This window comes from Salmo salar, chromosome 14 (genome assembly GCF_965601325.2).
Source record: "Salmo salar chromosome 14, fSalSal1, whole genome shotgun sequence".
Taxonomy (NCBI): domain Eukaryota; kingdom Metazoa; phylum Chordata; class Actinopteri; order Salmoniformes; family Salmonidae; genus Salmo; species Salmo salar.
In genome coordinates this window covers 73,614,745-73,628,984 of record NC_138304.1, presented here as the reverse complement: position 1 = coordinate 73,628,984, position 14,240 = coordinate 73,614,745, and the positions used below count along the sequence as shown (strand labels likewise).

General features: G+C 40.2%; 1 protein-coding gene and 1 long non-coding RNA gene across 4 annotated transcripts; one reads left to right on the top strand and one right to left on the bottom strand.

Annotated features, from left to right (window-relative positions):
- The first annotated feature begins 1,563 nt into the window (after positions 1 to 1,563).
- On the top strand, positions 1,564 to 1,852 carry LOC106569914 (uncharacterized). The gene is made up of 2 exons (XR_006758894.2): positions 1,564 to 1,684; positions 1,754 to 1,852. It is a non-coding gene; the product is annotated as an uncharacterized LOC106569914 (long non-coding RNA).
- Positions 1,853 to 6,442: 4,590 nt separating this feature from the next.
- tp8l2 (Tumor necrosis factor, alpha-induced protein 8-like protein 2) lies at positions 6,443 to 13,893 on the bottom strand. Of its 3 annotated transcripts, XR_006758666.2 has the most exons (4): positions 10,181 to 10,308; positions 8,330 to 8,654; positions 7,304 to 8,024; positions 6,443 to 7,053 (listed from the first exon to the last, which is right to left on the bottom strand). XR_006758666.2 is itself a non-coding variant. In XM_045693617.2 (3 exons), exons 1-3 carry the CDS (start codon positions 10,288 to 10,290, stop codon positions 7,782 to 7,784), a joined length of 678 nt encoding a protein of 225 aa, XP_045549573.1. In that variant the 5' UTR covers positions 10,291 to 10,308; the 3' UTR covers positions 6,443 to 7,781.
- Positions 13,894 to 14,240: the final 347 nt, after the last annotated feature.

The following is a 14,240-nucleotide window of genomic DNA, read 5'->3' as shown; positions in this document are numbered from 1 at the left end:
CGTCGTGCAATCCTCCCTATACCAGTCTGTCAGTCCTATAGGCTACCTGTCTATCATTCAAACTGACTCCTAATTTAATCCTGCCTTGGCTTTAATCCCTTGGTCTGGACCTCTGTGGGTTCCCAGCTCTGTAAATCCATCCATTCTGATACTCTTTGGTCCTTAGACTGGTTTATGTAACTTAAACATAAACATGACGTTTTCTGTAGAACAATATGGAAATACATTTCTGTAAACATATTCCCTATTTTTTTAATAGTCTGTTTCACTGCAGCCAACATATTACCTGACCCATGCTGGTGAGAGAGCTGGCAGTTTTAAACACACAGGTAGACATGCAGATTATTGGACAAGGCTAATTTTATCTAATTGGCAGGATTACCTTCAGTATCCACTATGGCAGTGGGATACTTTGATGTCCTTAAAACTGTTCCCTCATTTTCTTACAGATTTGCACAATTGAGCAGCACATTTTCATCTCTCGTCCTGGCACGATGGTATGGGATGAACTGTCCTTTCAGCTTGAAGAGGTAGACATTCACCTGCAGGTACTTCAGACATGTTCTTAACATTTATAACTCAGACCTGTGTATTTCAACTAATTTCATTGCAGTGGCCTCCTCTTGCAATCTTCCCTATGCCAATATTTTACTCCTAAACAGTACCAGTCTATCATTCAAACTGACTCTTAAATTGATCCTGTCTTGTTCATTATCATGTGAATGAGGAGGTTCAGCAGCAGCCCTGTCTGGCTTTAATCTCTTGGTGTGGACCTCCGTGGGATTCAAATGCTGTAAGTCCATCCATTCTGATACTCTCTGGTCTTTAGGGGGACTTAAACATAAACATAACATTTTCTAAAATAATCGTATGGAAATGCATTTCTGTAAACATATTCACTTTTTCTTAGCCTGTCAAACTGCAGCCAATTTATAACCTTCCCATGCTGGGAGGATGCTGGTGAGAGAGCTGGCAGTGCTAAACACACAGGTAACCATTCAGATGATTAACTAATACTAATCTGATCTAATAGGGATGATTACCTTCAGTGTCCACTAGTAGAATACTTTGATGTCTTTAAAGCCATTCCCTCATTTTCTCAGATTTTCACAGTGGAGCAACCCGTTTATTATCTGTTTCACTCCTGCTAGGAGGATGGTATGGGAGGAACTGTCCGCTCAAAATGAACAGGTAGTCATTCATATGCAGGTACCTCAGATGTTTCCTTACCCTTTGAACACAGGCATGTGTAGTTCAACTGCCGATTGTCTTAGAATCTATCATGCAGTGGCGTCCTCATGCAATCCTCCCTATACCAGTCTGTCAGTCCTATACTGTAGGCTACCTGTCTATCATTCAAACTGACTCTTAATTTGATCGTGTCTTGTTCCTTAGTATGTGGATGAGGAGTTTGGACAGTGGACCTGTCTGGCTTTAATCCCTTGGTCTGGACCCTTGTGTGTTCCTATCTCCGTGAGTCTATCCATTCTGATACTCTTTAGTCTTTAGAGGATATTAAACATTAACATCAAGTCACTAGTTTTCTATACAACAACATAATGAAAATGTCTGTAAACATATTCCCTTGCCTTCATAGCCTGCCTTCTCCAAGGCCAAACCAGTCTACTACCTCACCCTTGCTGGGAGAATGCTAGTAACAGAACTTGCAGTGTTAAACACACAGGTAACCAAACACATTATTAACCAAAGCTCATCTGTTATAGGGAGAATTTACTTAGTTTTCTTTCCACAGACTTCCAAATTGGTTATGGAGGAGCCTACCCTTCACCTTACTGAAGCTGGGAGGCTAGTGCTTGACGAACTGTCAGCACCTTCAGATTGCCATTCACAGGTAGCTGTTAGCAGTTGATGTTAGTCTTCAATAACACAGACCCCAAAGCAAATAAAGGGGAGGAAAACAGGTTTATTCTTATTCAAAGAGGACGAATCATGTGGGGAGGTAGATGGTAGATGTTCATGCTCCCCTGTCCTCAGTGATTCTCCCCAGTGATTCTCTTCAGTGATTCTCTCCACAGAACAAAGAAACAGGATGTCATTTATAACCCCCCACCCTAGCCTGAGGCTGACCAATTAGAAGTCCTTGCAGTACAACTGGACCAATGGCCAAATAACAAGTATCCTGCTCCAGATTCAGACCAATGAAAACATAGCACACATAGCTATGAGTTCAGGACTGACATTCCTAACATATTCTAACATATTCTAAACAGATGTTGAACTGAAAAACAACTATTTCCATTGATCGTTAATTCTAGTCCTCTCGTCCTCTGCGTTGTGTATTTATCTTCGACATATTTTTACATAGCCAATCACATTATTAGACCGTCATAGATGATTAGTAATAGTACACATTAACATGTCCTCTATCGCCACAATTTTGTATCTTATTAATCACAGAGCAATCTCTAAAATTAGGTGATGTCTTTGTTTTGCAGCCAAATAGTGAAGACTCCTTTTCCTTACGAGAAGTTGCAGCTGGTTGAGAACTGGGGTTCGTTTAATTTTCATTACTGGAAGATCCATTATGGACGAGTGCTGGTACTTTAGACATATTCTTAACAATTCTAAACACATCTGTATTTGAACTCCCAATTGTCTCTGGGTTTTCTTTTGTATGTCTGGCCCTAATTGAAACCTAGGGGGAAACTTGTCGTACAAACACGATGTGGGCTCTATATCACTGCCAGGGATTATACTGAAATCGGCTGCCAAATGATATGAACATCTACAGCTAACATATAGAGAGAGGTCTGGAGTCTGAAGGCATTTTTTTCTTTATAGCAAAATTAAGAGGACATGCATCACCTGTGCATTGTGAGGGGAGTGGAGAAACAGCTGTGGTGGAGCAGAGTCATCCAGGAAAACGTCCTGGACCCATGGGTGAGAGATTCTCAACTGATCTTTCCTCTCAAATGCACCTGATTTGTGTCAAATGATGCACAAACTGTAGGTCTACTTATATTTCCTGCTTGAAATGTAATGTTTCCCCATGTCTCTTTTAATGGGTCTCGTCCAGGTGGTCTTCAACAACAAGGAGGTGACTGGTATTAAGGTGCAGTCAAGCACTTTCTCACTTTCATTTCACAAAAGTGGCAAATGTCCATTTACCTATTTGAATAAATACATGTTGACAGAAAATGAAATGATACATTCTAATCTCTTGCCTCATTTTTATTTCCTTGGTAGAAGGATCCATGGCCTTGTCAAGAGGAGGTCAGAGTTCACCTATTATGAGGACGCCCAGGTTTATTTCAGAGTTTGGTTGAGGGGCTCTCAATATGGTGGTTTTCAGTGTTGGGCTTGCAGTGTCACATGTTGTGTTAAACAGCACGTGGATATCTCCACCACGGTGGAGCGGTTCCAGGAGAGGGGGGATGAGATGATGGCATATCAACTCTCTACCTCTGACATCATCACCACCCCTCATGAGCCTTCCTTCCCCAATGATTCTCTGCCACCCCCTCCGCCTCCCCTTTTCCCTTGTTATTCCCCTCCCAGTCCGCCTCCACCTTACCACTCCACCCAGGACCGGGACCAGGCCCCTGACAGCACTCCTCAGGTAAAACTCTTTCTACAGTCAATAACCCTTTTTTTCATTTGTACTTGTGTGTACAGGTGTGTCTAAGTGTCATTATTTTGGTATTGACAGGTTTGTATTGTCTGTCAAGGGTCAAGTTGTTAGGTCAAGATGAAAGTATTGTCATGATGTCGCTGAATGTTTTGTCTGCTTCAGTTGATGTTGCAGGTGAAATGCCGTTTAGTAGAGTTGAAGTTAATGTGATGTCTGTTTTAGGAGTTGAGGGGGAGTTTGTGGAGGAGCAAAATAATGTTGCAGTGGCGGTGAGTTCACTTTCATGTGTTCATTTATAGTAAAAACATTTGTTTTGAAATAATCAGCCCAATATCGTAGTTATACAGATGTAGTATCTTAATTTGAGCCAGTTTGCTACAGCAGGAAAAAAATCCTGCAGCAACAGAATACATTTTTCGTTAGGGCAAATCGTGTCTGACATTTCAAAGTGGAAATTACAAACTTGAAAAGCCTTTTTAAAACTCCAATATACTACAAGTTTGCATTTCCTTCCATGCAGAACAATTCTCAGCAACAAAAGAGTGATCAAATTAGATCATACATTGGTATGGTCTTTCTGAATCCTGCAGTTATAACATAGGCTAACATCAAAGTATTTCTTAATTTCATGGCACTGATGTATGTTTTAGCTTCTTAGGTTGAACATTTCTTTTTAAACATTTCTATTTACAGGGGTTACTTTGCAAACCAAGGGAAAACCAACTTCTCTCTGAGGCTAGCCGGTATCTGACGTGGAGGTGAGAAAGTGTGAATTTAGCACCTTTTGTATTTCACTTGATGAACATTTCTGGATTATTTGTAAATGTACTGACTTGTTTTCACAGACTATGACATCCGCAGACAGTACCTCCCTCAATTACCTCACACACGCTGGGAGGATGGTGTTGAGCGGACTGTCCGAGCTCAACCAGCAGCTAACCAATTTCATAATTATAGTTCATCAGACCAGATATATAGTTCCCACTGGGCACAGGTGTCATTTCAATGTCTGGTTTTGATTTACATTTGGTTGAGTTGTCAACTAATGTGAATTCAATGTGAAATCCCACCCAAACATTTACGTAATTAGATTTAGGTTAAAAGTTGGGTGAAAATGTCACGTCCTGACCAGTATAAGGGGTTATTGGTTATTGTAGTTTGGTCAGGACGTGGCAGGGGGTATTTGTTTTATGTGGTTCAGGGTTTATTGGGATATGTATTTATGTAAGAGGGGTGTTTGTTTTATGTGTTCCGGGGTGTTTGGGTAATGTTCTTGTTTTGTATTTCTATGGTTTTCTATGTTGTGTATTTCTTTGTTGGCCTGGTATGGCTCTCAATCAGGAACAGCTGTACATCGTTGTTTCTGATTGGGAGTCATACTTAGGTAGCCCTTTTTTCACCTGTGGTTTGTGGGAAGTTGTTGTTGCATAGCTGTGTGTAGCCTGCAATACTGTTCGTTAAGTGTTCTAAATAAAGTTAAGAGGAGCACTCAACCCGCTGCGCCTTGGTCCATTACGTACGACAGCCGTTACAGAAAAGACGAAATTTCCTTACGTTGATGACTTCTTTCAAATCCAATCAGTTTTCCACATTGATTGAACATCATCACATTTACATTTTCTATTGATGTGACATGGAAACAACATTGATTCAACCTGTTTTTGCACGGTGGGTCACCTTTAGGCAGTGATTCCTAGGGTTTAGTTGAAAAGTTTCAACGTCATACAAGCCAAACAGAGGTCCTCTGAATTACAAACCTGAATCTTTGAGTTTATGATAAAATGAAGGAATTTTATGATTGTTTTGTTTTCAGGATGTGAGGCTGTTTCAGCAGGTGTACGACCTCTTGGGGAGCTTCATTAATGAGCCAGCAAACGGAGCGACCTGAGCAGGAGATGGTTCTTGTAGGAGTATGTCTAAGTGCTAGCTTGAGCGGTAGCTGCAGGCACAGTCTTCTCATCTAACATCTACTCAATGGGACTTTCTAAAATGCTTGTCAATAAAGATTATGTAATTATCCTATTTGTTTGACTTCAGATCCATCGTATCAACTTCGCAGATGTTTTTTATGAATTCGTTCTACTAATCCTTCTAGAAGGAAAAACATATCTTCCTACTTCTGTAAGTGGCCCTAAGAATGGAACATCCTGTTGTTTATCTATGCTATACACACTGTTGTCATATCAGATCTGTAGACACTCACTCATGTCCTCTGTTCATTCTCCAGAGGCCTGGTAGCTTCCTTTTATCTGCTCCCCGAAGTCACAATGAGGATTCGCCCTCCTGTAGCAGCCTGGAACTTCTACCTCCTCGTTAAGGTACATTTCTGTGTCGCTCTGTGTCTCTCTGTGTGTGTACCTAACAAACAATTTGTACTTTTTAAAAGCACTTTTAACATAGGCCAGGCCCTGTTGATACCTCATATCCCAGCAATAATGCCTTACATTTTTCAACACAACATTGGCACAACTTACCCCAAGGCAAATATTTTTATTTTATTAGCCCAAACAGCTACTTTCAAGCCAGATTTAGGACCTCATATTGAAGCTTATAGAGACCCCAACTGATGTATAAAACAATCTTAAATGATTTACTTCGGTTTAGATACAAGCATCATAAAACCTCTAACACGATAGCTCAATTTACCCTTTTGGCTCAAATTGTCCCACTCTCCTCTATGTACATTTTGGATACATATGGAGTTCATTGGTCATCTGTGTTTTGATACAAGCCTCTGATCTGACTCAAACAACAGGGATGAAATGATGATCATGTCTAATGGATGTTGGACAGAATTATTCTTCCAATCTGGTACAAGATGAGTTAGATTCCCACCTCACAAGAAGCAGATTCTTTTAAGGCTTTTATTGTAGCTTTCAATAATATTAATACAGTTGCCTATGTGATAGTACAGATTGTATATTCATCAGATTTGAAAGAAGCAACTTGAATTATGGTAAATTACAAGTGCCAGTAAGTAATCCAACTCCAGGTGCAATATTCACTATAGCCCACTAGAGGACAGCATGGCTTCATAAACCTGTCATTTTTCACAGTTTTGTCTAAGAATAGGATAACCTGTTGCATTAATGGCATGTACTGAAACTGGAATGACACGTTAATCAATGTTTGCATATCTAGTCTCTCAATGCAGGCAGGTGATGCATGCTTACCTCATTTCCTGAGGCCATTTTCCGGGGAAAGCCTGAGGGTGCTGTCTTTCTGACGGTTCCTGTTTCCTTCTTTGTCAAACATTTTGTAGTCTGAAGTTTAACAAAACAGATAACTCACAATAAGCCTTAAAGCCTGATAGATACACACTATATTTTGGCCCGTAAGTCCTTTAATTGCAGATATTCCCTTTCGAATTGTGTACATCTAAGACAGTTATAGAAAACAGCTTGCAAAGGGGTAGGGAACATCGTTAGGGTTCACTTGCTGTGTGTGCAGTTCTGTTTCTCCTGTGGAAAGTGTTATGGTTCATGGTTAAATATTGCCTCATTCTTCTCCCATTGCACAACATCCACTAAGTGCTACTGCTGAAATTCTACAAACTTGTGTACGCAACATGTTATAAACAAACGTTTGCACTGCTAGCCCCCCAACCCCATCGTGTAATCTTAACACACTCGTAAAATAGCTAATAAAAGAGCAAATATCTTAAAACAGGAGGACTAATCAATTGAAATTAGACCACAGATGCATTCTTACCGTGCTGGAAGCAGGGAGTCCTAACAAAGAAGTCGTAAAAAGAAATAAAAAACTATTTGGAGGATTTCACAGGTGATTTTAGCAAAAATGTTGGCTTTGTTTCTTGTCTCATATTTGAATGAACTTTACTTCGCTCCAACAGCATTCGACTGAAATGCATTGAGGCAGAGGTAGAGGTAATTTCCTGAGATGGTGAAATGTGACTACGCATATCAATCACATTCATATTGTGATAATGATGAATACACAATATATCGCCCAGCCCTAATGCAGATGGCTTATGTTGTAAAGCAAGGGTGATGATTCCATGTCCTCATAAAGATCCCAACATAAATCAATATCCACATCATCAACTCACACTGAGTCAATGTCCCCATTAAGCTTCCAAAATGATATTTTCACGGGCAAACTGAATTCAGAATTCTTTAATAGGCTTGCCACAGTTTCTCATTTTCCCAGCGTTGTTCGTAATTCCCACTCAAAGCTTGCCTTCCTCAACCAGTTTGTTCAGGCCATTGCAGATCTTGGTGAGATTAGGCCAGAGAGGGCCACCGGGGGTGTAGAGGTTGGTCAGTAGGTCTGGGTCAGAGTAGTGGTTGAAGACATGCCGAATGCGTCCAAAGGATTTGAGTGTCAGGTGTTTCTCCACGAGCTTCAGCAAGATGTCCCTACAATCTGTCAAAAGCTCCGTCATGACAGCCTTATCAAATGTGAACTCCACCTGGACCAAAGGGATGGCAAATAAAATATTAGTGACAGCACAGTAGTAATTACAACACAGTTCTTAGAACAGCTGTAATCACCATTTAAGGTGCTAGTTTATGGTATTGGCTATAGGATAGAGACTATTGTAAGTGGGGCATTGTTTCCTATTAAAGTCCCCTTGGGATTTTGTCCAGATAGTTTGACATTTTAGTAGGTATAATCAATGACTGTAGGGAGATGTCAGTTCTATCACGCATGCTTTAGGTTGGGCCTTCATGCAGAGTTCAACTAAGGCTTTGAAGAGTTCTGATGTAAAGTTACCTCCTGGAAGCTGATTGCCGTCATGACCCCCTGGTGCAGCTTCTTCTTGAAGTCCTGAGCCAGGCTGAGCTCCTCTTTACTGAAGCGGTTGTGCCGAAAAAGAACCCCCACCTTTACCACCACCTTTACCAGGTCCTTGACCACCTTCTGGGCCTCTGTGCGGTTTCCAGAGTGTTCCTTGGAGATGCGGTAGAGCTCGTCCAGGATTTCGCTGCTGGTGTCGTCAATTAACATCTGCACCATGGATTTGCTGGCCATGTGGCTGAGGATTTTCTTCTGGGCCTTCATGGCCATGTCCTTAGAGCTGAAGGACTCCATTTTGACTCTGGGAAGGAATTAGAGAGTTGATGAGACAGAATAAATGGGTTAAGTGAAATATCTGATTGTCTGGTCCCAGCCATGTTAGTTCACTGATGTACGCTGGTTTTCTCTGTCAAATTACCGTTATACTTTTACTGCGGTGGGCTAAATCAGGGTCACACAGAGTGATTCTTGGTAGTCTTAAACAAATCTACTTTAAAACAAAAGTATACACTTCACACTCATGGTTATGGTCTTAAAAAAAGACAGCTGTACCATGTCAGATATACAGTTGAAATGTATTACATTTTGAGTTAATGGCCCAATATTACACCCTATATATACTGAACAAAAATATAAACTCAACATGTAAAGGCACAAAAAGCATATTTCACTCAAAAATGTGTTTACATCCCTGCTAGTGAGCATTTCTCCTTTGCCAAGATAGTCCATCCACCTGACAGGTATGGCATAGCAAGAAGCTGATTAAACAGCATGATCATTACACAGGTGCACTTTGTGCTGGGGACAATAAATGCCACTCTAAAATGTGCAGTTTTGTCACACAACACAATGCCACAGATGTCTCAAGTTTTGAGGGACTGTGCAATTGGCATGCTGACTGCAGGAATGTCCACCAGAGCTGTAGCCAGAGAATTGAATGTTCATTTCTCTTCCTTAAGCTGCCTCCAATGTCATTTTAGAGAATTTGGCAGTACATCCAACCGGCCTCACAACCGCAAACCACATGTAACCACACCAGCCCAGGACCCCCACATCCGGCTACTTCACCTGCGGGACCAGCCACTAGGACATCTGAGGAAACTGTGGAGCATTTCTGTCTGTAATAAAGATTTTGTGGGGAAATTGGCTGGCCCTGGCTCCTCAGTGGGTGGGTCTGGCTCCCAAGTGGCTGCGCCCCTGCCCAGTCATGTGAAATACATAGATTAGGGCCTAATGAATTTATTTCAAGTGACTGATTTCCTTATGAACTGTAACTCAGCAAAACCTTTGAAATTGTTGCATGTTGAGTTTTATTATTTTGTTCAGTATAGTATTATGTCGACTTAAACAAAGGAGCAGTTCCAGGATAAAATAAACTAAGCGCAAATGTCCATAATTTGGGCATATGACCTTGTTCCTGATGACATATTCTCTCTATGATCTTCTGAATAGCTCATCATGTAGCATTTCACAGTACATAAAGTACTGTAATTGTAGGACTGTGTATGACCTGTTATTGCAGGGGATAACATCGCTTCACTCAAGGTCCAGTGGCACAAATGGATAAAAGTGCAAACAATGATCTAATTGTTCCTGGAAACGGGTGTCTCCTCAATAAGTAAATGTGATGTAATCTGTTTGATCTTCTATTCCTCAGGGGATGTTTTCAATGGAACACTTCATGACTCTGCATGGTTGCTCGGATACCAACAGGAAGTATGGTAAGCATGTCACATCACCCAGCCTTTGGAGCTAAATGGTTCTGATACCCTGAAGGGTAAAAACTTTTGTACAGTAGAGGAAGTCTAAGATAGTTTACCAGTTTACCTAAAATGCACTGACTCTGTCATAGGTGTGTTTGACATAGTCGATGGTGAAAGGGTAATTAACCAATTGCATGGATTATGAAGACCCACTTTGCAACCAGTCAGCTCCATGTTACTTCAATAATCTGTGTGAGAATGAGAGGGAATTCAGACTGTGTATTATCACCAAATCATACGTGGGTTATATAAACCATAGCTAGGACTTTCATGTTGACCACATACGTTACAAACCTTGAACAAAGATAAAACCAGACACTTGAGTTAATGAAGTATGTCAGATAGGTGGGGATATCACACTGTAAACTCACGTGCATATCCCTTCAAGTTTGCATAGCTAATGGTTACGCTTCTGGGTTTGCACATAGTGTACATTTTCCACACCCATCAGCATCTGCCTGTTTTGCCTGGTAAAGGTTACAGATACTGTATCAACTTATTTCTGCCCTCTTCTGATTTGAATAGACCCTGATAAAATAAGCAATGTGGACCTCAGGTGTGACTCTATCATTAACATGTTGATCACTTACAGTGCCCTCTGTAATTGGGACAGTGACCCATTTTGTTGTCGTTTTGGCTCTCTACTCCAGCAGTTTGGATTTGAAATGATACAATGCCTATGAGGCTATTTTCATCTTTATCGGGTGAACCGTTTAGAAATTACTGCACTTTCTTTACATACTGCCCCCATTTTAGGCAACGAAAAGTATTGGGACAAATTCAGTTATATGTGTATTAAAGTAGTCAAAAGTTTAGTATTTGGTCCCATATTCCTAGCACGCAATGACTACATCAAGTTTATGAATCTACAAACTTGTTGGATTTATTTGCAGTTTGTTTTGGTTGTGTTTCAGATTATTTTGTACCCAATAGAAATGAATGGTAAATAATGTATTGTGTCATTTTGGAGTCACTTATATAATATGTTTTTTAAACACTTCTACATTAATGTGTATGCTACCATGATCACGGATAATCCTGAATGAATCGTGAATAATGATGGAGAAAGTTACTGAAGAACAAATGTCATACCTCCCCAAAAATGCTATCCTCCCATTATTGTAATAGGGAGAGGTTAGCATGTCTTGGGGGTATGATACAGTATTTGCTCATCTGTAACTTTCTCACTCATCATTATTCACGATTCATTCAGGATCATGGGAGCATCCATATTAATGTAGAAGTGTTAAAAAACATATTATATTCATAAAAAAATTTCACAATACAATATTTACCATTACTTTTTCTATTGGGCACAAAATAATCTGAAACACAACCAAAACAAACAGCAAAAGTTTGATTTAATCATTGCATGCTAGAAATATGGGACCAAATACTAAATTTCTGACTACTTTAATACACATATAAGTAAATTTGTCCCAATTCTTTTGGTCACTTAAAATGGGGGGGGACTATTGACAGAAAGCGCTGTAATTTCTAAACGGTTCACTCGATATGGATGAAAATACCCTCAAATAATAAAGCTGACAGTCTGCACTTTAACATCATAGTCATTGTATCATTTCAAATCCAAAGTGCTGGAGTACAGCATCAAAACAACAAAAAATGTGTCACTGTCCCAATAATTACAGAGGGTTCAAACTTGGAACAGTTAAAATGTTGAACTGCATTTGCACACCTTTCTCATGTGTGATTCCTTGAAACAGCCTACATGAAAGCTAACTTACATCACAAGTCTGGCTGTTTTGTTTCAAAATGTGATACACCTTTTTACGGAAGTGTCTGACTTCCTGTGTGAAACAGTCATAAGACGGAGACATTGAAATGAAATAGAAGAAGTTGGCTACCAGTGCCCTGTATGCTGTAACTGTCTTTCCCAAGCCTCAAAATGGCTTTGCCTCAAACACATTCAGATGGCACACTCCTTCAAACAGTGAAGGTCAAATTTCCTGGTGGGTCAATGTAAGCTAAAGCTAACAGAGCTAATAGTTAGCTGTCTGAGAAACTAACATGTAGGCTGCCAATTTCAATTTGCAACATGTGTTGGTGTCCTCCTGGAGAAACTTGTTTCCAAGTGTTTCAAGTAGAAATCAAATCTTACACAAAATATATTGGGCAATCAAATGTGAAGTAATGCCAAAAACAACAACCAGTTAATTATTCATGAGGTGTGCTCAACTTGGACATGGGAGATATTTGGTTGCCTTGATTGGCTGATGCCTAATGATTTTCAACAACAAGTGATTGGTTTAGGCATAGGGTTAGCCAGAAGCACATGGGTAGACCATACTTCAGGTCTCAAGAAGGCAGTAGCATGCTAACTTGGTCATTTGCTACACATACTGTATCTATTGCCTTGAATGGGATCATAGCTGAGATCATGCCTATGGACACCCAGTTACATTGTCAATGTTTGGATAACCTCAAATTGAATGTGTTTAACTCAGCTTTTACACAATGACTCAGCCCCTAAGTTTAGTTGTAGGTCACAGCTGAACAAACTGACTATCTTTTTTCTTTTTTTTCTTCTTCATCCTTTTGCACCAAATTTATTCACGGACAGTTCCACAAAGTTCATATTTTCAACTCATCCCCTTGAACTTTTATCTCTTGTTCATATTCAGACCTACAAAGGCTGATTAACTCTATCTGCCACAATCCCCCACCCCTTTACACAGGATGTTTTGATACAGATGTATGATCTTAATTTGATCACCCTGTTGCATAACTTCCCTGCAATTCAGGATATTTCAAACGTGTAGTGTATTTGAGGTTTGAAATTCCACTTTGAAATTTCAGACTTGATTTCCCCCGTACAAGTATCAACCCCTACAAAAATGTCCATTAATTACAATCCACATAATAATTCACATTTCCTGTTGCTGCAAGATTTTCCTGCTCTAGCAAACTGGCTCAAATGAAGATCCGACATCTGTAAGAGACCCAAGGAGCTTGAGGAGATTGATGTATACTATAATGATCTGTTTCCTTTCAAGATATTGGGTAACTTTAAAGTGGAGCAATCAAATGTAATATACTAGAATAAGCATAACAAACCCATGAACGAGTGCACACGTACAAACTCACAAACGTATATACACACGCACACAACACACACACACACACACAGTTGCCCACAGAGTTCTTTTAAAGCTACTAGAAAGCTATTATCACTCTTTTTCCTACAAGGTTTTGTCTTTGTCTTGATTTTAAGTGGCTCTGATAATCACAGATGTGGTCATTGTCGCTAATCCGATGGGTCTAAAAATATGACCTTCTCATATTTTCCATGCATTCTCCACTTCTAGCAATGTAGCCAAGCACCCACTCTTTAAAAAAGGTTTGACATTATGGTTAATGTCTTACATAAAACTGAGGCTATGGAGTTTAAATAATGCTGTTTTGGGGCATAAATGTCTGAGCTCATTTGAAGGCACACGGCTGCACTGTACACCGACTCACAGACAAACATATACTTATACACAAACACACGAGTATGCACAACAACACATACACTCAATACGTGCTAGCAGATACCCGTAGACTTCCAGTGATTGCGCTAACCCTAGTTAGCATTGGCTCACAAAACTGCCTCTAACTTCACTAACCGCACATCATCTTCCACTGAAATTATAGTGCTATGAAATGCTTACCTGAGTGCCTATGGACACTTGGCTCCAGATAGACTCAGTGCTCATGAGTCAGATGATAAGTCTCCTAGAGGAGGATTCACATAAAGGGGTTGGATGATCACAGTGCCCTCTCGCTGTACCGACCACCCTGTCTCTGCCTACCTCAGATGCATTTCCTGAAATAACACATTTTTATTGTCACGCCCCAGAGTGGTGTGGTGTTCTCTCTCTCTCTCTGTGTGTGTGTGTGCGCTCACCAGAACACACAATTTAAGACAATTTGCATTGTAAAACTATTCAGTAACCATCTCATTGTTAAAGGGAGCGGTATTTCACTAGACATAGCTATTATTTGGCTAAATGAACAGGTTATAATTAAGCTACAGTATCTCCACACATTGAAGCAGATCATGATGAGGTAACATCATTATGTTGTGTCAGTTAACCCTTGGAGTCAAGCAGCTCTAGATG